The 21,206-nt window shown below is 31.7% G+C and overlaps 1 protein-coding gene across 1 annotated transcript; it reads left to right on the top strand.

The window, feature by feature from the left end:
- The first annotated feature begins 2,201 nt into the window (after window positions 1–2,201).
- Window positions 2,202–5,206, top strand: LOC123715422 (muscle-specific protein 20). The gene is made up of 4 exons (XM_045670417.1): window positions 2,202–2,326; window positions 2,930–3,141; window positions 3,619–3,739; window positions 4,783–5,206. The coding sequence occupies exons 1-4, from the start codon at window positions 2,228–2,230 to the stop codon at window positions 4,972–4,974; spliced, it is 624 nt and encodes a 207-aa protein (XP_045526373.1). The 5' UTR covers window positions 2,202–2,227; the 3' UTR covers window positions 4,975–5,206.
- The last annotated feature ends 16,000 nt before the right edge of the window (window positions 5,207–21,206 follow it).

The raw sequence follows: 21,206 nt of genomic DNA, 5'->3' as shown, positions 1-21,206 counted from the left end.
AATAAACTATATTTAAATCATCATGACTTATAAAATTTAGTACAACTACTGGTAAATCTAAATAAATTATAAATAAACCTCTTATATATCTTGACACATTTACAAAAGTGTGTGTATAACACTTAAAATAAATAAACTAGAGTTTTTTTCAAGGACCTCTAAGAGTATAGACCTCCAATTGGCTCCATCTCTCAAATCAATACTGATATATAATTACAACTAAATTAGGTCTAACTACGACGTATAATAAACAAATATATAATTACATAACTACATACATAGATAACTACAATATATTAACTCTAGACATTAAAAGTATATGATGTTTATTAAAAAAAGTACCATGAGAGGCAGTTCATCCTCTTTAATTTATAATCAAGTCTAATGTCGCTCGACAGTTCAGTGTCTAAGTCAACCTTGTGTCTGAAGTCGAAATTCTGCTACTTGGGGTCGCGGACTAAGGATGACTAAATCTAGTCCAATTTATCACACACAATTCCGCATTTTCCGCAAATAATACAGCCTTTGTCGCTACTCCTCCCTTCGGAGACACTCTCCTGAAACGCTCAGCATGTATTGGAACACTGGTTGATATATCAAATGACGTTCAGATTTGTATTCTTTTGGGAGGCTTTTAAAATTAGCCTCTAAGAAGCTTGATGTGGTCAGCAAGGCGGTAAATATTTCCGAATCAATTCGACTTCAAGAAAAGAGCGTACTAAATTAAAGGCCTACTACGCACTCGCGAGCCCTCCGGCATGGATGGACACTCCATGAATATCTTAACATTCCAATGCGATGGATAACACATCGTGCGCTTCGTGTCCGTTTGGCCCCTGATATATAAAAAGTATTAGTATGCCATGGTTTGAAAGTACCTCGAATGTTAGTCACGTTTACAATACATACATGTACCCTTTGTCCACCCCCTCCGCTTACGCTTACTGACAAAATTAATTTAGATCGCCAATGTTAAACATTTGTCACTGCATCGTAATATTTGCTTCTAATTTTAAACAAAAATATAACCGAATCGAAACGTATACAATTTTGCAATTGTATCGAATTTATTTTAAATTGTTATTCTAGAAGAACATTTAGAACAATTTATACTCTTACTCCACGTGTCACAATGCACTGGAAGCAATAACTCTGACAAACAGTGCATAAAAGGACACTGTATCTCTCGGTGCTGATGACGAGCTTGCGTGGAGAGGCTCCGGATTGATGCCTGCTGACCCGTATACGCTCCTTCCTTTGCCCTTCTCGCAAGAGCGAACCTGGATTCGACAAAGATCTAAAGAACTTTGACATCACCGATGGTGGCGAAACAGACAGTCGAAAATCTCTCTGCTAGCCTTTATCGGATAATGACACAGCGACTTTTAATCCTCAACAGAACTAATCTCAAACTCAAAATAACTTTATTCATATAGGTAACCTTAGTTGGTTAAGTACGAATAGGGAATATAGGGAAAAAACATGATCACAAAACAGATACAAACCAAATCAAATCAAAATCATTTATTCATATAGATAACACAATGTACACTTATGAACGTCAATAAGAAATACATATTAAATGTTTCAAATTTTACATTAGAAGAGAAGAACTGGCAATAAACTCTTAGCCACTTAGATTCTTTTAAATCACTAAGTTTTTTTTGTTTTTTACAATGTTTGTAAAGAGCTGCAACCATTACACCATGTTCCACATGACATTACTAGGAGGCATGGTGAAATAAATGTCGTTTCACAACTGAGTGTTTTTTAAGGCAGATTTTGAACCCAGCCACTGAAGTATTTTCAAACCAATTTGTCAAATGGTCTCGTCGTTGAGTCTCCATGGTCACTTAATGTCAGGGGCCCATGCTCATACCCATGGACTATCAATACCAGAGGGCTCTCAGGTGCGTTGCCGGCGTTTAAGATATAGATAAATCTAAAAATTTAATTTTATGGGAATCATGTAAAAATCAAAATTAGCTCAAGGCTCTCATCAAGGCCGAGTTAACTTAAACTATCATTAGTAACAAAAATATATCAAACGTAATATGATTTCAATAGATCAATTTAAAAATGTTTTTCGATGAGAATCAATGCTATTTTCATAATCCACGCCTTCAGATGAGGCTGTTGAGTCAGAAGCATATTTGTAGCGGATTCGACATCGGGTATGAAATGCGCAAGAGTTTTCCAGAAGGGCGCAACCTGAACTATAAATACGATGGTTCAGCTTTCAGGAGATCAGTCTCGCAGTGCTTTTTGGAACGAATTGACCTATTTGCAAGCCAACATGTCTCTTGAACGTCAAGTCCGGGCTAAAGTGAGTACAAATTTATAAAAATTAATATTTTAAGTATCATACTTAACAAAAAACTGTTTGATTTAATAGTAAGTGGAATTGTTTTTATCACTTTATTTAATAGTTTATATTAAACAAAAGATAAAAGTGTTTCTAGTGTATTATATTTTTGTAGTTTATTTTCCACATTATATTTTGAATCGGAAATATTATTTATTGTATTCTGTGCCTGTTGCCTTGTTGTAGTACGTTGTAATCTCTTTAAAATGTAATATTTAGAGTCAGTAATAATAATTTTAAGTCGAGTTAAATCTCTCATTTCGTGAAATGTAAAGATCGTACTTGGCTTACGAGTAAAGAGTGCGTATTGTAAGACGTTCCAGAAATATTTCGATCTGTAAATTGTTAAAACTCGTAAAAACTTCCTGTAATGAAAGTTTAATTAAGGATCATATAGTGTTAAAATATAAAACAAAAGACGATTTCGCGTTTTGCATGATATTGATTTGTCATTAGCATCTCTACTTCAATAGCTTTTGTTGTAACCCCTGTGAAGATGCAGTTCGACGCAGCCGGTAAACTCCAAATCAAATTATATATCTGATAATTACCATTTTCTAACAGCTCGCCTCCAAGCGCAACCCAGATCAAGAAAAGGAATGCCAGGGTTGGATTGAAACCATTCTCGGTGCTAGGTTCCCACCTGGTGAGGCATTTGAAGATGTCCTCAAGGACGGAACTGTACTCTGCCAACTCATCAACAAAATCAAGCCTGGCTCCGTCAACAAAATCAACACCTCAGGTGGACAATTCAAAATGATGGAGAACATCACAAAGTAAGCAAATAGGAAATACGAAATACTCTGAAGTACTTAAAATAATTCCTTTATGTATAAGATTATTTATAAACAAAAAATATTTTTACCATAAACGGTAAAAGTCAAAGGCAATTTTAATCTAATTTCTATAGGCTCTCTAATCTTTGTCGTAATTCAGTAAGTAGTTATTATAAGTGTTTAAAAAGATCATAACAAGATTTTAACGCGTATTATTACAATTGTTTTTACATTTAATACGCCAATTAATAACATATAAACATTTTTAACAAGTCTTGCGCAAAATCTTGGTGTTGAATTTTATCCAAACTTTTCTGACGTTTTTCGTGTGATAGATCGATTCGAAAACTTTTATAAATGTAAAAAAATCTTAGTATTTCTTAGCTCTCGTAAGGTATAATATTTTTAATCACCTAATACTAAAGGTTAAAGTGGAGGAACGCGTTTGAAATTGTATTAATTGAATGTGGTTTTTAGCTTCCAAGGAGCAATCAAAGCTTATGGAGTCCCAGATATCGATGTATTCCAAACAGTGGACCTCTGGGAGAAGAAAGATATCGCTCAAGTAGTCAGCACACTATATGCTTTGGGCCGTGAGGTAATTATCAAACATTAAATCTTTTCACAAATACGTGATAAACTATTTCGTTAAAATTTTATTTTATATGAAATATTTATTTTCATGTTTGCTGCTCCATCGGCCTTCCCTATTTACCTTAGAATACATTAAAGCAAAAAAAAAACCATTCAAAGATTTATGCACTCGCATATATACTCATCTTGACTAATTTTGATATTAAGAGTCATTACTTTAATTGTTATGTCTTCAATTGATCAGCGTGACTTATTATTTTGCCATTTTATTATTTAAGCTTGTCTTGAGGTTGATAACTGGATATCTGCTGTTCTAATAATTTTCCAATTCAATGAAAAGTTTCGTAAATATTTAACATTAATATGTCTTTGTTAGTAAGCTAGGTATGTGGAAATGAACTAGACAGTTTTAAAAATAAAAGTGATTTTCATAAATAACTATTAAAATGTCGAATGGTAATACACAAGCGCGTTACAGAATATTTTCTTAAGACATGTTTAGAATTTGAGAACTTGAATCTTTGCCAATATCAACAGATTTACGACCTCGCAACATTACCTCACTTTTCACAAATATACAAGGTCGTGTGTTGAGGCCGAATGAGGTTTACATTATATTACAGAAATTCAATTCAATGCTGACTGAATAAAAAAATATTATTTTATGATTAATATCTTTTGGACTTTTGGTATAAATACGAGCCCTGTCTTAGAAATACTGATGCCGGGCGAGTTACGCTGGCCAAATCAACCCGAACTGAGCTATCAACGACCTTCAGGCTAACATAATAAAAATAATAATTTCAAAGTATTTAAGGATTTGTCGCAAATGACATTAATTTATTAGATTCAGAGAACTATAATGTAAAAATTCGGTTGTTACGGGAACATCGGATCTTTCAGACATGTACTCTTTATCATTATACTAATTATTAAAACTAGTTTTACAAAAAACAATCTCGTCAAGTAACAAAACATTTGTAATAAACACTATTATTATTATAAGTCTAAACCAATCCGCGATTTTTAACACGAACATTTTTCCAGACCTACAGACACGCCGAATGGAGTGGCCCCTACCTCGGACCCAAGCCAGCTGATGAATGCAAGCGTGACTTCTCCGACGAGGTGCTGAAGGCTGGTCAGACCATGATTGGTCTCCAGGCTGGATCAAACAAAGGTGCCACCCAGGCAGGCCAAAACCTTGGTGCCGGCCGCAAAATCCTGCTCGGAAAGTGAAAAGTGATATTAATTTTAAGCTCGGTACAAAATGAGTGGATATGAGACTGTTTGGTTCTTTAGACTAGCCAATATGTAAGGTTGTGTGTTCTCTTGTTTGGACAAGATGACATAGTGTTGCCAGTGGTAATAACATCTTATATATTGATCTGAATTCGTTTTGTATTAGTCATAAGATAAGTTTCCATTTTATTATCTTTTGTAATAAAATATATTTATTTATTAAGGTTTATTGAATTATTTGATCTCTAAATATCCCTTAAAAGCTCTTGTACGTATTTGTTCGTCACTTATTTATTAGTAATTTGAAAATACTTATACAACACCTAGACAATATACAAATCCAAAACAGGTTATAGAAATAAACAATATATGTATTATAAGTAAGTACATTAATAGACATTAAACAAACGACAATTAATACATAATATTGTTACAACAGTGCAAAACAAAGTCAAAGTATTCCCGCCTCTTCAAATACTTCCTGACATCATCTTTGGTGAGGTGGAAAATATAAATATCCTCATAATTAGTTTCATAGTTAGATAAATTTTGCTGACTCCGCCAACATTGTAATGAGTCTAAATATAAATATTTGCAAGAATCTCCAATACTATCGAAACATTGTTAATATTTATAACTAAGGATATTCACAATTTTTTTTGTATATTTTCCACAGTTTTAATATATTTCATATAGTATGGAGACTGGATGAAATTTGCATACTTCCAGCACGCTTCTGACATAAGCATATTAAAGGCATTTTATATAATTTATGTTTTTACTTTACTTGTGCAATCCCCCAAATTAAAATCGGGATCCTCAACCATACTGATCACTGGCTGGCCAGTTGTTGTTGTAATATATATTTTCATATATCGAAAACTTGTATACATTCTTAGCGGCAATTCTTAGTTATCACGTTACTGCAATGATTTGTAACCTACAATTATTTGTGTCACTACAATACAGTTATATGACAGGTCAATGATATGTGATATGTTTTAAACAATCTTGTGAATTTAATTTCCTTATATCCGAATGATATTCACAACTGAGCGTTTTATAACCAACTACCCACTGAAGTATTTCCGAATAAGACTTAGGGTCCTTCAAGAAAAGAGGGTACCAATTCTTAAAATGCCGACAACGCAAACGCGAGTCTCGAGCATTGAGTGTCCATGGGCGGTGGTATCACTTAATATTAGTGAGCCTCCTGCCCGTCTGCCCCTGTTCTATAATAAAAAAGTGTCTAAGAGTCGAAAGGTGCGCGTCACCATGCGTCTAGCATAATTTCCATGGAATTTGAGTTTATAAAACAAATATTGTTCCAAACGTAAACATTATGTGTGAATATTTTCTCTCTGCGATACGCAATAAGAACATTTACACAACGAAAACGGGAACATTATTTTGGTTTATATAAATAAGTTATGATCAATATGTACTTTAAACGACAATAGTTAAAATCATAAAATATAACCTATGGTATAACCAGGTATACATTATTATATATCTCGATTAAAGACTTTATCCATAACAACGGAATAATTTTAATTGTACACTACATTATGTCAGAGACTAGTGAAGAATGGTAACTAGAAAATAATTAAGCACAGGAACAGAGTGTCCTCCCTTTAATAGAGATTGTAAGTAGTGTTGTTGTACACTATCTTATGTTAAATATCCATTTTAGTAAATTAGACATAAATTACTTATTTGTCTTAGTAGTGCCTCAGTGCAGAGAATGTTTACTTAAAAAATACGCATTCGAGTTGCATCGTGCTCTAGATGTATAATGTCTATATATATAAAATTCTCGTGTCACAATGTTCGTTCCCATACTCCTCCTAAACGGCTCGACCGATTCTTATGAATTTTTTTATGTATATTCAGTAACTCTGAGAATTGGCTACTATCTATAGTTCAACCTCTAAGTGATATCCACTCCAAAAAAATTATATTGTTTGGATTTATTTTTTATTTTTCTTATAATACAACATACAAAAATACATGCAACCCTTAATTTTCACCCCTCTACTATCAAAAACCTATATTTTATTTGTTAATTAGACAATTATGACTTGAACTCTGAGTTTATATAGATTAAAATTCGGAAAACCGAAAAGTCTCTGGGGTAGCATAGCAAAATGTTCCATGTTGGTATGTACTAAAGGTAGGCTAAGTAAAATCATCAACACACAAGGAGAAAGGAAGTTAGCCGCAGCCGGTATACTTATAAAACAGATAGTTTGGAGGAATTGTTCGGATTAGATTAGATTAGAATACGCAATTCAAACTTGACTCGTGTCTATCAACCGAACGCCCCTTAAGGCATTTCCTCCGCATCACCAATATGAGGAACCTACCCACTGATGTATCACCGAATCAATTAGACTTCGAGAAATGAGCGTTACAGTAAGTGTCTATTATCACTTAGCAACAGATAAGCATCCTGTCCGTTTTATGCTAAATAAAACTGGTTATTAAATGCAATAAATATGCCTTTACTAAAATTTGTTCTAAGTTCTTTAAGATGAAACAAAATAAAATGGAGATAGACGGGGCTTATGCTACGGAGTCCCCATGAAAAATGGAGGAAATTGACGGAATGGTACACTAGAGACGGATATCGAAGAAGAGGCCGACGATGCAAAAGATGGGAGGACGAACTTAAATTAACATTAGGTTACAACTAGAGCAGGATCGCACAGTGGAAAGGGTTTAACGAGGCCTTTGCCAAGCGGTACACCGAACTCCGAGATGTAGTGAAAATATATTAAAGATTACAGACCACAGAGTTTCGGAATATAAAGGCTATAATTATTAAATTTGTTCTGATTATTATTTTAAAGGAGGGCCTGTATATTCCATTTCTAAAAATAATCGAGATCTCTAAGTATGTCTCCTATACAGGAATCATAACGCAAAATTTCGACGAAATTTCTGAATCCTATACATTGTCCAATCGTAAGGCACGCATTTATTTATGTTATATTATAATATAATAGGTGGGCCCATTTACCTTCAGCAGCGCAAAATTTCTCTTGTGGTCTGAGAACAGAAAAAATTCGCTGGGACCAAATCAGAAATCATAAATTCGAATTTATCATTTTACATGACGAGGTTAACTGGAGACATGAATTACGTACGAGTGAACTATTTTTGTGTTAGTTTCGCCTCGTGTCAGTCCTTGTTTGAATATCAACTACTACATAAAGTGCCAAATGAATATTAATAATTTAAATTATTGATCTTATCTGTGCCAACAATCCCACATGCAATTAACTCATAATTATTATCCAGATGCGTTTCTTTGATAACTTTTCTTATTCGGAAGCTTTCATGCCTGGCACAGGTAATTGGGTCTTCCACTTTCTTAACCAATTAACCAACAAAACCAATTACAACTCAAAATTTACTTTCTAAATTAATCCCAACGAAAGACTTATATTTGATTTCTTATAAAAAACATTTTCGTTTTAAAAGCACACTAACGAAACATATACAAACACTTACAGAAAACACATGACATACAACAACACGATACATGCATGTGCATCAATAACACGTGTGCAAAACATTACAATGACAAAGAGAAAAAAACTTAAACATTAAAAGTAAAAGACAAACCAGACCAAAAAAATACAAATGTCTTAGCGTCTATAGTTCTTCGCAACTTAAATATATAATTAGGGCCTGTACACTTAAACCCACAGCCAAAGAGTATGTATTACAATTCTTAATTATTCGCATACAAAAACCATTGAATATTTAATAAATGTATTAAAGAACGTCACTACTGAAAGTAAGATTAATAGCATACCGCCATCTGGCTTAGATTAAAATAAACACAGCGTTTATCACGCTCAAAATAACGCCGCCGACTCAACGACGCCGCGTAACGACGCAATTCGTTAAATATCTAGCACAACGCGGTCGTTATTTTCGTTATAGCGCCGAACGAATCCTCAAAATAGGCTTGAGGCCGCCGTTCTCAATTTCAGCGCGGCGTATTAATAGAATTCGCAATCCGCAAGCCTGTCAGTTGAATAACGGCAACGGAGGCTTTCGCACCGTTATTTCGTTACTTTTATACCAGTTCCATTACTTATAAACAGATGGCGTACGACTTTTTACAAGCTTTGTTAATTCTCTTGAGCTCGGTTAGATGGAGCTGCAGCTGAGATGAAATATTCCATTTAGTTAAATTCTGTGATAAGAGATGGAGACACAAGTGAGTAAATGCTTTATAATTAAAATAAATTTATGCTAAATATACATTTTTTATTAAATTTATGTTAACAGTAAAATTTTCAAAATATGTAATTATACTTATTTCTTGTAACTGTTAAATAAATATTGCTGGATTAACCAAATAAAGTCCATTTTTAGAAAATGGGTAATTTACGGAAGCCCTGATGCCTAGCCAGTGCTTTTCGGCCACAGATCTGCCTGATCGCGAGTCTGTTAGGGTTCCTATGTAAAAAAAAACCCGGTAAATCAAAGATAAATAAATTCAGTTTTAATCAATGATACTCTTGAGTTAGTGAATTGGAACCCTGGCCTTTTAAATATTTTAATAGTTACCATTAAAGGCCAAAAATCGTCGGCGTGTACCAAATATATATACATTAATTTTAGATTAATCTAATAATGTAACCATTTTGAAAACCGTCAAAAATATACATGATTACATGAAACGGGATCCAAAGTTCGCTTTTGAACTAATATTGTGAGAGTACATTTGTTTAGTTTTATTTATTTCTTATTATTATATTAATTATTTCCTTGGATTAGATAATTAGAAGGGCAATATGCGCAGGACATCCAGTCCAACAGTCCTTAAACTAATATTATTATACAAATTGTGAATTCGTATTGAAAATAGCAATGAAACATATCAAAATGTCTTGGCACTCTTCATAGCTGAGTGGCAAATTTTAAGAATGACGCACGTTTTTTCCTGCGCTTGCGTCATTCAGGTGAAATGCTGTCAACGAACTCTATATAATATAAAATTTATAAATATGAAAGCACTAAATAGAACCTTATGTAGATAATATATGTCTAATAATTGAATATTGTAGTTTGAAACAATTATTGTCTCTCCGAAATTCGAACTTGGATCCTCCGTGGCAGCTAGTGACAAAGTCTTTACGCAGATATGTCTCGGAGTCGGATAGCCATTATTTCTGATTAGTCAAAATTACATATTATTATACCCCAAAAACTTTATTATATTTCATTAATATTTTGGTTGGAATCCACCGGCAACTCTCTATATAATATTGAACATTCATTTACTGACTGTCTACTTTTGTGATATGACGTCTATCGAAAATAACAATCGGCCATACCAATTGCCGATCACAGACATTTATGCTATCTAGACTTTTCCAAAATCCTATAGAGTTTTATTGTTCACGTAAGGTAAATTTAAAAAATCAACCTGAAATGGTTGAAAAGTATGATACGCAACATTTTAAATAGTAGTTGAAACGCCCCACAAGGTGGTAACTTGATAGTTAAGAGGGGCTTGGAAAAATCATATTATTTCGAATTAGAATATATCACAATACAATTTGGGAAACACTGAAGCAGAGAGCAATTTCTCTGAAAAGATGCAAAGATGTTAAAATTTCAAACAGAAATAGCTGTAACCCAACACATCCGTTCTTACTTCTAACCTATGTTTTCCTAGAACACTTTGCTTCTGAGATTATGAGAATCTTTCCACGAGGCAGTCCTTGTTAAAATTAAAAGAATACTTATAGTTATTATTTATATAACTGGAGATTTTGATTTATTTTCAGCAACCCTAGTCAGCGATATACAATTCTACGCCAAACTTGTTCTAATTATTTTTATATTCAAAACTGCTATTGTTACATAACTACAGTGGTTACTTTTCTGCTTATAGTGCCATCTCCTTACGAAGGTAGGCGATCGTCATGGTTAGTTTAATTTTGGATGCCACGCTAAACAGTGACTTGGTGCTTTGTCCAAACCAAACCACTCCTTATTTTTAGATTTATCTTGATTGATTGCTGGAAATCACTCGTCAAGTTACGAAATGTGAATTAGTTCCCGCTAAAGAACTTATATTTAAATATACTTTAAGACAATATTAAATTTCGTGAGTGGGTGAAGTTCTTTAGCAATATCATTACAAATATTAGTCATAAGATTAAGCCCTAATTATAAAAATCCAGTAGCACTACAATCCTAAATGGGTCTTTGCCACAGAGTGCTACGTTTCTGCTGCATGTTTTTTTGATAATTTATATTTCATACACAAGTAGTTGATTAGCCAGATTCTGTCAGACACATGCCGTCGATTTTTGGATTTGAGATAAACCTTACAATGTTCACCTTCGTGTTAGATGTGCATAGACATAAAATCTATTGGTCCACAGCCGGGGATCGAAAATACGACCTCAAGTATGAAAGTTGCCTGCTGTAGCCACTAGACTAACACTGTATAAGAGGACCTTCTTTAATAATACATACGTGGCCCAATCCATGGAAATAATTTATGATCTTCATAGATTAACAGACGTTTTGAACTGTCCGTAGAGTGAAGTGACAAAAGGTTTATCAGTTCCTATAGTGGTGGAAATAGTTGGGAGTCTTAAATATATATTTTAATATAGTTATATTAATCAATTAAATAACCAACTGATTAATGTGATGTTTTCTATGCGAATGTATGTATTGTTTTGTGTGTAATATAAATGTAAATGCCGCATTGGGGTGACTCGTAATGGTAGCTCATTTTGGTAAATAAATAAATTTTATCGTAATCGTTATTTTGAAAGACTTTTTATCGGGTTTTTTTTTATTAAATAAATATGTAGTAATGGGCCACAACTTTTTTTTAAAGTAAATATATTTTGTTGGGCTAATCGTCTATAAAAGATAAAGCTTTTTGGTTCGAATCACTAAAAGCTTAGTAGATGGTACTTTTTAAAACCTAAAAGTTTAAAAAAGAGATAAATGATTCATGCCCAATTTTAGGTTACAGCTTCATGATTAGATACGCAAGATCTTATTCATTATATCATCAATTAATATTTAACTATTATATAGGATATTATTAGGATTTCTATGACTCAATCAACAATCAATAGTTGAGATTGGTCATGCCAAAAGTTTGTCAACAATTACTGCTATTTTCGTCTGTTTAGTTTGCGAGTTTTAATGTGATTTATAATTTTTAATGTTCTGTTAATGTTACATAACGTAACATTTGTTAGTAACGACTTTTGGTCTTATAAATGGAATTAAAAAATGAAATCTAAAATAGTTGATGCTGAACGTAGTCGTAACTTTAAATCATTAATTATAATTGTTAAAGCGGTTTTAAGCGAAGCTTAATGAATCTCAATTTCGTGGGTAAAGTGCAAAAAGAGCATAACTAAATTTAAAATGTAGACGTATGATTACGAAACTATATTAAAAATAATAAAAGGCTAAAAATACAAAAGTCAAAAAATACTACAAAAGTCACCATTAAACAGATGGAAAGGATATTTTAAGATGTTTATATTATGTAGAATGTAGCCTATCACTAAAGACATTTAGTTACATAAAAACTTTTAGTCTTTTCAACTTTTTAATTATTTTGAATTTCGAACACGTAAATTTTAAAAACTTTTTTCACGATGTTTATATTTAGTAGAATGTAGCATATCACTAAAGACATTTAGTTACATAAAAACTTTTAGTCTTTTCAACTTTTTAATTATTTTGAATTTCGAACACGTAAATTTTAAAAACTTTTTTCACGATGTTTATATTTAGTAGAATGTAGCATATCACTAAAGACATTTAGTTACATAAAAACTTTTAGTCTTTTCAACTTTTTAATTATTTTGAATTTCGAACATGTACATTTTAAATACTTTTTTCACGATATTTATATTTAGTAGAATGTAGCATATCACTAAAGACATTTAGTTATATAAAAACTTTTAGTCTTTTCAACTTTTTAATTATTTTGAATTTCAAACACGTAAATTTTAAAAACTTTTTTCACGATGTTTATATTTAGTAGAATGTAGCATATCACTAAAGACATTTAGTTACATAAAAACTTTTAGTCTTTTCAACTTTTTAATTATTTTGAATTTCGAACATGTAAATTTTAAATACTTTTTTCACGATGTTTATATTTAGTAGAATGTAGCATATCACTAAAGACATTTAGTTACATAAAAACTTTTAGTCTTTTCAACTTTTTAATTATTTTGAATTTCGAACACGTAAATTTTAAAAACTTTTTTCACGATATTTATGTTTAGTAGAATGTAGCATATCACTAAAGACATTTAGTTACATAAAAACTTTTAGTCTTTTCAACTTTTTAATTATTTTGAATTTCGAACATGTAAATTTTAAATACTTTTTTCACGATGTTTATATTTAGTAGAATGTAGCATATCACTAAAGACATTTAGTTACATAAAAACTTTTAGTCTTTTCAACTTTTTAATTATTTTGAATTTCGAATATGTAAATTTTAAATACTTTTTTCACGATGTTTATATTTAGTAGAATGTAGAATATCACTAAAGACATTTAGTTACATAAAAACTTTTAGTCTTTTCAACTTTTTAATTATTTTGAATTTCGAACATGTACATTTTAAATACTTTTTTCACGATATTTATATTTAGTAGAATGTAGCATATCACTAAAGACATTTAGTTATATAAAAACTTTTAGTCTTTTCAACTTTTTAATTATTTTGAATTTCGAATATGTAAATTTTAAATACTTTTTTCACGATGTTTATATTTAGTAGAATGTAGCATATCACTAAAGACATTTAGTTATATAAAAACTTTTAGTCTTTTCAACTTTTTAATTATTTTGAATTTCGAATATGTAAATTTTAAATACTTTTTTCACGATATTTATATTTAGTAGAATGTAGCATATCACTAAAGACATTTAGTTACATAAAAACTTTTAGTCTTTTCAACTTTTTAATTATTTTGAATTTCGAACATGTACATTTTAAATACTTTTTTCACGATATTTATATTTAGTAGAATGTAGCATATCACTAAAGACATTTAGTTATATAAAAACTTTTAGTCTTTTCAACTTTTTAAATATTTTGAATTTCGAACACGTAAATTTTAAAAACTTCTTTCGATTTTGCGACATTTCACGTATTTTTCGTGTTCATTATCAAATTACAATATGGAATGGGGTGTTAAAGAAAATAGGAATGCAGTGACCGCTTTGCACAAAGTGGATATGGAGCTGACTTGGTAGGTTTGATTGTATATTCCATAGATATAATATTTTATCTCTAAATTTACTGTAAATAAGTGCTACCCGTGAAGATTAAAAAGGTTGAAAAAGTCACCGCCAGTCTAAAATTAAAATAAATGAACTGGCATTATATTTTTAATAAAGCTTCACAATGAAAGCTGCCAAGAATGTCTAAAACTTTTTCTTTATATTTGTCAATAGAATAACAAACATGTTCGCATGTATTATCTTATAATTTATTGACTAAGGTTTTTTAAAATTTATTCATAGAGATCAACGTACCTAATAATATAATATATACCTAATCATATAATAAGTAATAGCAAAGGAATTTTTCGTGTTATGAATAAGTATGTAGGGCACTCTGCATCTTCACCACTTCCACCTTTACCTTGGTGGGTGTTTTGAGGAGTTGTTCGGATTAATACCTAAAGCTGAGTATCATCATCGGACGTCGAGGCAGAATACGAAATTCCACCTGTATCACCTCCGTTCCTCCGTCACTCACCGTTTTGCCGCGCATCACCATGTCCAACCAGCTGCTCACTGAAGTATTTCCGAACCAATTTGACTTAGGGTCCTTCGAAAAAAGAGCGTATCAATTCTTAAAAGACGCTCTGGCATTGAGAGTGTCCATTATCACTTAACATGTCCATTTGCCCCCTAGAAAATCGTCTATAAAAAAAAGAGATAATATTATCTCTCCACTCTATAGATTTGGAGAAATTATCCAACCTGTTTTTAAAGAGTTTAAAGAGGGCATTAATTACACTTTTCGGAAGCCACTCAGTTTTGGGGAAAAGTTTTGAGTGCTTTTCCGTTTAAAGAACTACCCATAAAATGTGTATTTTCACTAAAATAACGAGCTTCTCAATTCCTGGAAGATTATAGTTGACATTAAGGATTTAATAGGTTTTAATAAAATTAATAATCATAGTTAAGTCTTCTAAATAATTCCCCTTATACATACATGTATTGGTTAAATTGCGGATACTTTACACTTCTTATCTCTCTATATATCTTCATTACAGCGTAAATTTGACAGGAAGCTATGCTAAATGAGTGTTAATTTTTTTTGTAGAACTGTAGGCAAACGGGTTCGAGGCTCTCTGATGTCAAGTGACACCCATGGACACTCACAAAGCGAGACAGCTCGCGAGTGCGTTACCAGCCTTTCATTCCTAATCCTTTTCATAATATGGATTTTACAAGAGTGACCAATGCGCATGAGCAGCCTTGTTTTTTTTGAAAATTCTTCAAATGTCTGCGAAAATCTAAAAGTAGTGTATGAAATTTTGATACAGCGTAGGTGGGACATTTGGGCGTGAGTAATACACGTTAATACGGAGTGTGTTGAGTAACCCAGGGATCCCGTGTTATTTTCGCCTCGGCCCACACAAATTCAGATTCGCTACACCTGAGCGTTATTTAATCTGTAGTCTAAAACATTCTGTGTAAACTATGTACCGTTGCATGGACGGAAATAAACTGACATTGAGTTACCCCCAAAGGGGCAGATGTATCAGATTGGGGCCAGTTGCCGCACTATGTTTTGAACGTATTGTAATAAAAGCCAGTTTAATGACCAATCATTACAAAACCTTAGATTTTTTATACTTTTTATTTGTTATCCTTATATCCAGATACTCCTCCTATTATATACTTCCGTTTATCGGAACCCCTTCACGGGTAAATGCCTCCTCCAGCTTTTTTCATGGCTTACTTTCTTTTCTTTTTTATCAATCAAATCAAAATCATTTATTCATAAAGGTAACACAATGTACACTTAAGAACGTCAAAAAAGAAATATGTATTAAAAGCTTCTAATTTTACATTTACTGCCAGTGCTCGAATCAAGGGTTTAGAAAGGAAAAGAAGATTAATAAACTCAGCCATTATTTTTAATTGCCAAGTTGTTTTACACAATGTTTGTAAGGAGCTGCAATCATTACACCACGTTCCACATAACATCTTAAGTAATTAATAGAAATAATGGCACATATAAAAATCTCTAACACGGCCGGAACTTTGACCTTATTGACTTATGCCCACTGTCCATTTTATAAAAAGATTAATTAAAGTCATTATTTTACTATCACGAAATAATTAATGACGACGCTACTTTTGCTAATTTACGCCAAGTCGACTTGCCAAGTGATTAATTTGGTTGATTTTCACAATATGTTTACGTTATTTTTAAATCGTAAATGTAATGGAGGTGCTTTATGAGCCTTCAATGATTGATAAAATCCTAACTGTACAACAATATTACGTATGTATAACCATCGACCCAACTGAAACTCAAAACTATCCATTTATTTTATTTATTTAATTATTAATAGTTTGTTACATTACAATATAAAAAAAATTAACATAATTAAATCAAAAGCAGGGCAACGGGCGGCCTTATCGCTTTCGAGCGATCTCTTCCAGGCAACCACTGTCAGTACAGAAAAAATATGTATTAAATTACATAAGATAGGCAAGAAGTGCAAAAATACATGTTATACACAGTTTTTAAGACAAAACTAAACAGGAACAAAAAAAACAAACTAAACTAAAAAGATGATACATTAAAAATAAAAAGTAAAAAGATACATAAATCACGATAATTTAAGATAAGTCTCACGTCAGTTAGTAGTTAGTAAGAAAGCTAGGGATGCGATGTGGAAAGGTAATGTTTGTACAGAAGAAATTTAAAGGAAGATAGAGAAGGAGCTAAGCGAATAGGGACGGGAAGTGAATTCCATAGCCTAACTGCAGAGACCTTAAAGGAATCGCCAAGAAAGGCGATTATATCCATCAATTCAAAACCCTTTCTATGGGACTCATTTTCTACCAAACCATATTTGATCATACAGATAAGTCCACGGAATGGAAGAACTAGCTTGAAACGTTACTACACGTTGAATTTCCTTTACAGTTTTTAAAATCGGATAAAATGGAAAATTTCCAATGGCGTTTGAAAAGGTTCTGATCAAAGAGATTTTAGTCTAAAATTTTATAAGGTATCCGTTTCCGCTTTTTGCATTATCCTTTATTGTATTATAATGTCTTATCTCCTTTCATAATCAATGGTATTAAGTTTTTTTTTGGTTTAAGTCCATATTTGGTTTCTAATTAGCTATAATTATTTATTTCTTCTCACGTGTAGTTTCCCTAAATTTTATTTGAAACCGGCATAACGTAAAATTATTGCCAAAGACAAAGAAAATGAAAGATATATTTGTTAAGATTATTTATAATCTGTTAATGATGCGTATACAGTATATGTATTGTCTATTCTTAAAATACGTTTTGGCTGAATAATGGTGGATTTGAATTATAATTTATTGTGTAACATATTGTATGCAAGTAATTAAAATGATGCCAATAAACAATGCAAGTACAAACAAAATTATTAAGATCAAATGGGCGACGAATCGTGTCCCGTGGATTGGACTAGAAATCTTGACCAATCAAAAACATACGCAATTGTTTTGTATCCGGTACACCTAATAATTTCAAGTATAAGCAAGATCTTTATATTTATATTTATTGGGGTCATAATAAGACGATCTGCTTGAGAACAACTGCTGGTGAAAGAGACGAGTGAGACTACAAGGGGAGGTCTCTGTCGGAAGACAAGCTCCACAAAAAATAGTATGTATTTGCTTAGTGAATTATTACTAAGGGGTCATAATATCTTATCGTTAAGATATTTTATAAAAAGATATATCAGTCTCACATTTATACTGAAAACTAGTTCTTTTCGTAGTGATTATAACAAAATCTTTACACATTTCAGCGTTGTTCTTTAGATATCCTAATAGTAGGTACTAACACATTAAAATTATTTTTGAATCAGCGGTTCTTCAGTGCTCCATGGTCCAAGTGTGTGCTCCAAATGAAACTATAGTTACATAATAAAGATTTAAATAAAATGATTGATGCAAGTTTATTTTGAATCAACAGCTGTGCTGTCGTGTGATTGCACAATTACTTTACATTTATGGACATAGTATGAAGTATACGTAAAAGGAAATAGGCCATGAGCGGCCAATATACTTTACCAATAAAGGCACGCTAATAAAAAAAATATATTTTATTTTATTAAGGTAATCCTACAGCTACTCATTAAACAATATTCAAACAATTACATTATACACAAAAGCCATAAACGGAATACACATTTAGACATAAAGCACAGTTTTACCTATTAGTACAAAAAATATAACAAACTACAAATTCATACTAAATTATAAGTTCTAAGATTCATTTATCATAATAAATATTTTATATAAAGGAAAAATAACAAAGCCATTATTAATAAAAGATACCAGAGGTTTTTTTTTAATATAACGATTAACAACTGATTTAAGGATCTTCTAATATTAATTTACGTAATTAAACGAAATTTGACAATTCAATTCAAGCAATTTACCCCGCCCTTTGGTAGCTCATATCCGAGCGTGGTGATCAGCAAGGAAACATCTGGATTGTACAATTAGTTTCCACCGGTTTCTATCCAGTACCTCACTTATTATGTACAGGTTTAAAGACGATGTTGATTGGTTCAAAGATATTAAATTAAATTAATTAAAGTTTGGTTCCTGTGGGAGTATAGCTTTTGTTTTGATCTTCTTTTAATTAATTTTTAAATAATAGTTAGGTATCTTAATTAAGACTTATTTTTTATATTTGGATAAGTTTATTATAATTACCTATAAAAATGATTCTATATTATACAATAATAATAATCCATTGCTGAATAGTTCTTGGTGTTAAATTTATGTATCTATATTTTTGTAATAATTTTTAAAGCAATCCTTCTGACTTTCACGATATTTGGGCCCTATGATAATCATAAAAAATTGGTATGATTGAAATAATTTTCTTTTGCATGCAGGTTATTAAGTACGCAATTGTTGCTCACTATCATTGTTCTAGCGCTCGCCTAATGTCGAGGTTAACACAGATCTAATAAAACACTTCTAAAGCCTTCAATTATATAGCTGAAGCAACTTAACACTGTTTTTTTACGCTATTTTTAAGTTCCTGTCCTACATTATGGCATTAAAACCAAAAACGATTACTTGAATCGTTGCAGACACGCTCCGATAGTAAAATTAAAATATTTGGTGTCAGAAAATAAATAGTAACCACTATATTATTCATTATGTAATCTTCTTGAGCAGTACACACTATATACGAGTATATACTACGCATTAACTATGCGTATTAATAACAATAAATAAATTACGAAATCTAGTCCAAACGTGTAATGAACATTTAAAATTTTTAATCATCCAAATTGCAAGTAGTGTTTATTTTAGTTTTAAAAATATTAATAGATAGGCAGGTGCGGTGTACTTGGCAAAGGTGATGTATGACTGGACTAATAGTCCGAGTAACATAATATATATCTATATTCCTTATAATGTCTGAGAAATAACAATGTAAATATTGCCAAAGTTATGACTCAATGGTCATGTCAGATTTATTTTTGTTCTAAGTAACTGTTTTTGTTCTGTGACTCATTCTCATTGCAATTTTCCCGCCCCCGGAAATGATTTATGACAGAACATCTATGGGTATCTTACCATTGGAAATATTGAACGTCATGTCACATTTGTATAAATCTTCTTTTGTTTTCGTAAAGCGTGTCTGTGCCAGATAAAGCAACACATCCGCAGTTACAATACCTGTTCACTCCCTAACGTTCCGAAGCCATGATGTTTTCCTTCTGCCAACACGCTGTTTTCCCATTTTAATTGAAGGAGGTGTTATAGATCATGGCGCAACACGTTTGTATAAATATAACCTACTTCACAAGTGTTAAAGTTCCTCAGCAAACCTGTGATCCGTATACTTTTACCCGGTATAAAAAACATTGTTGTACAAAAAAACATACATATGGGGCCGGTGCCTTTGAGGCTTACGCTACACGATACATCTGTATACCAAGCAGGTAGTAGTCTATGTGGAGTCCTTCTCAGAGAATTGTACTCGAAACATTTATATGAACTCACACAGACATTGTTAATTCATCCAGATAGGTACAAGTATTATGACTTCATACGTGTAAAAACTCCAGAATCACATGGTATGATGCATTTGATTTGATTGGTGATACATTTTTGCGGCAGTTAAAGTTGGCGCTCGAATCAAATCTATAACGTTTTGACGGAACTAAAGACCGCCTAAGTATGTAGTATGTCATAATCACTACGTTGCATTAGTTGTATGAAAAACAAATAACAATATTAGGAACACCATTGACTGACTTTGTTGAGTAAAAGAAATAAATAAATAAAATAATCTAATTATTTCATTCAAAACGTACCTTTAACTACAGTTACGCTTGATTAGCACGATTAGAATGTTTCTTTCAAAGATTTAGCGTATTTTAGCGATATGTGTTAACGTTATCTATTTTAAGAGTACCGTTGATTAATATAATAGGCAATAATAGATTATTTACAACAGCCACGTCTGTTAAATGATATGTATAAAGACCGCTACAAATCGTAATTTATTCAAATCAGCTACTGAATTAGGGCAGTGAAATACGTTCTAGTTTCTTGTTATTTATGGTTATATAACACACATTTCAACACAGGCATAAAACATTTTAAATTATTCAAACAAATAAAAGAAAACAGACAAAAAGATTAACATTACAATTAATTTGTTTAATGACAAATAAATACACGTACGTTATAATTATTACGAAGACAATGTACTGTTTGTAAATGACATCTTACAAAGCCATTCTAACAAAATTTAAAAACGCTAATTTGTTGTACATTTTTTAACCTTTTGGTTTAATTTATCTATCAATATCGTTTTACTAAGGTCTAAACAGTTAGTTGTCTTATGAAGTCACTGGTAGGCAAGATCTTTGAATCAAATTGTCAAGGGCAGCTAGTGTAAAACATAGGGGTGATGAGTGGTTGTGAGGG

Source organism: Pieris brassicae, chromosome 10 (assembly GCF_905147105.1).
Source record: "Pieris brassicae chromosome 10, ilPieBrab1.1, whole genome shotgun sequence".
Taxonomy (NCBI): Eukaryota; Metazoa; Arthropoda; class Insecta; order Lepidoptera; family Pieridae; genus Pieris; species Pieris brassicae.
The sequence above is the reverse complement of the archived record's forward strand: the minus strand, read 5'-3'. Positions and strand labels throughout refer to the sequence as shown.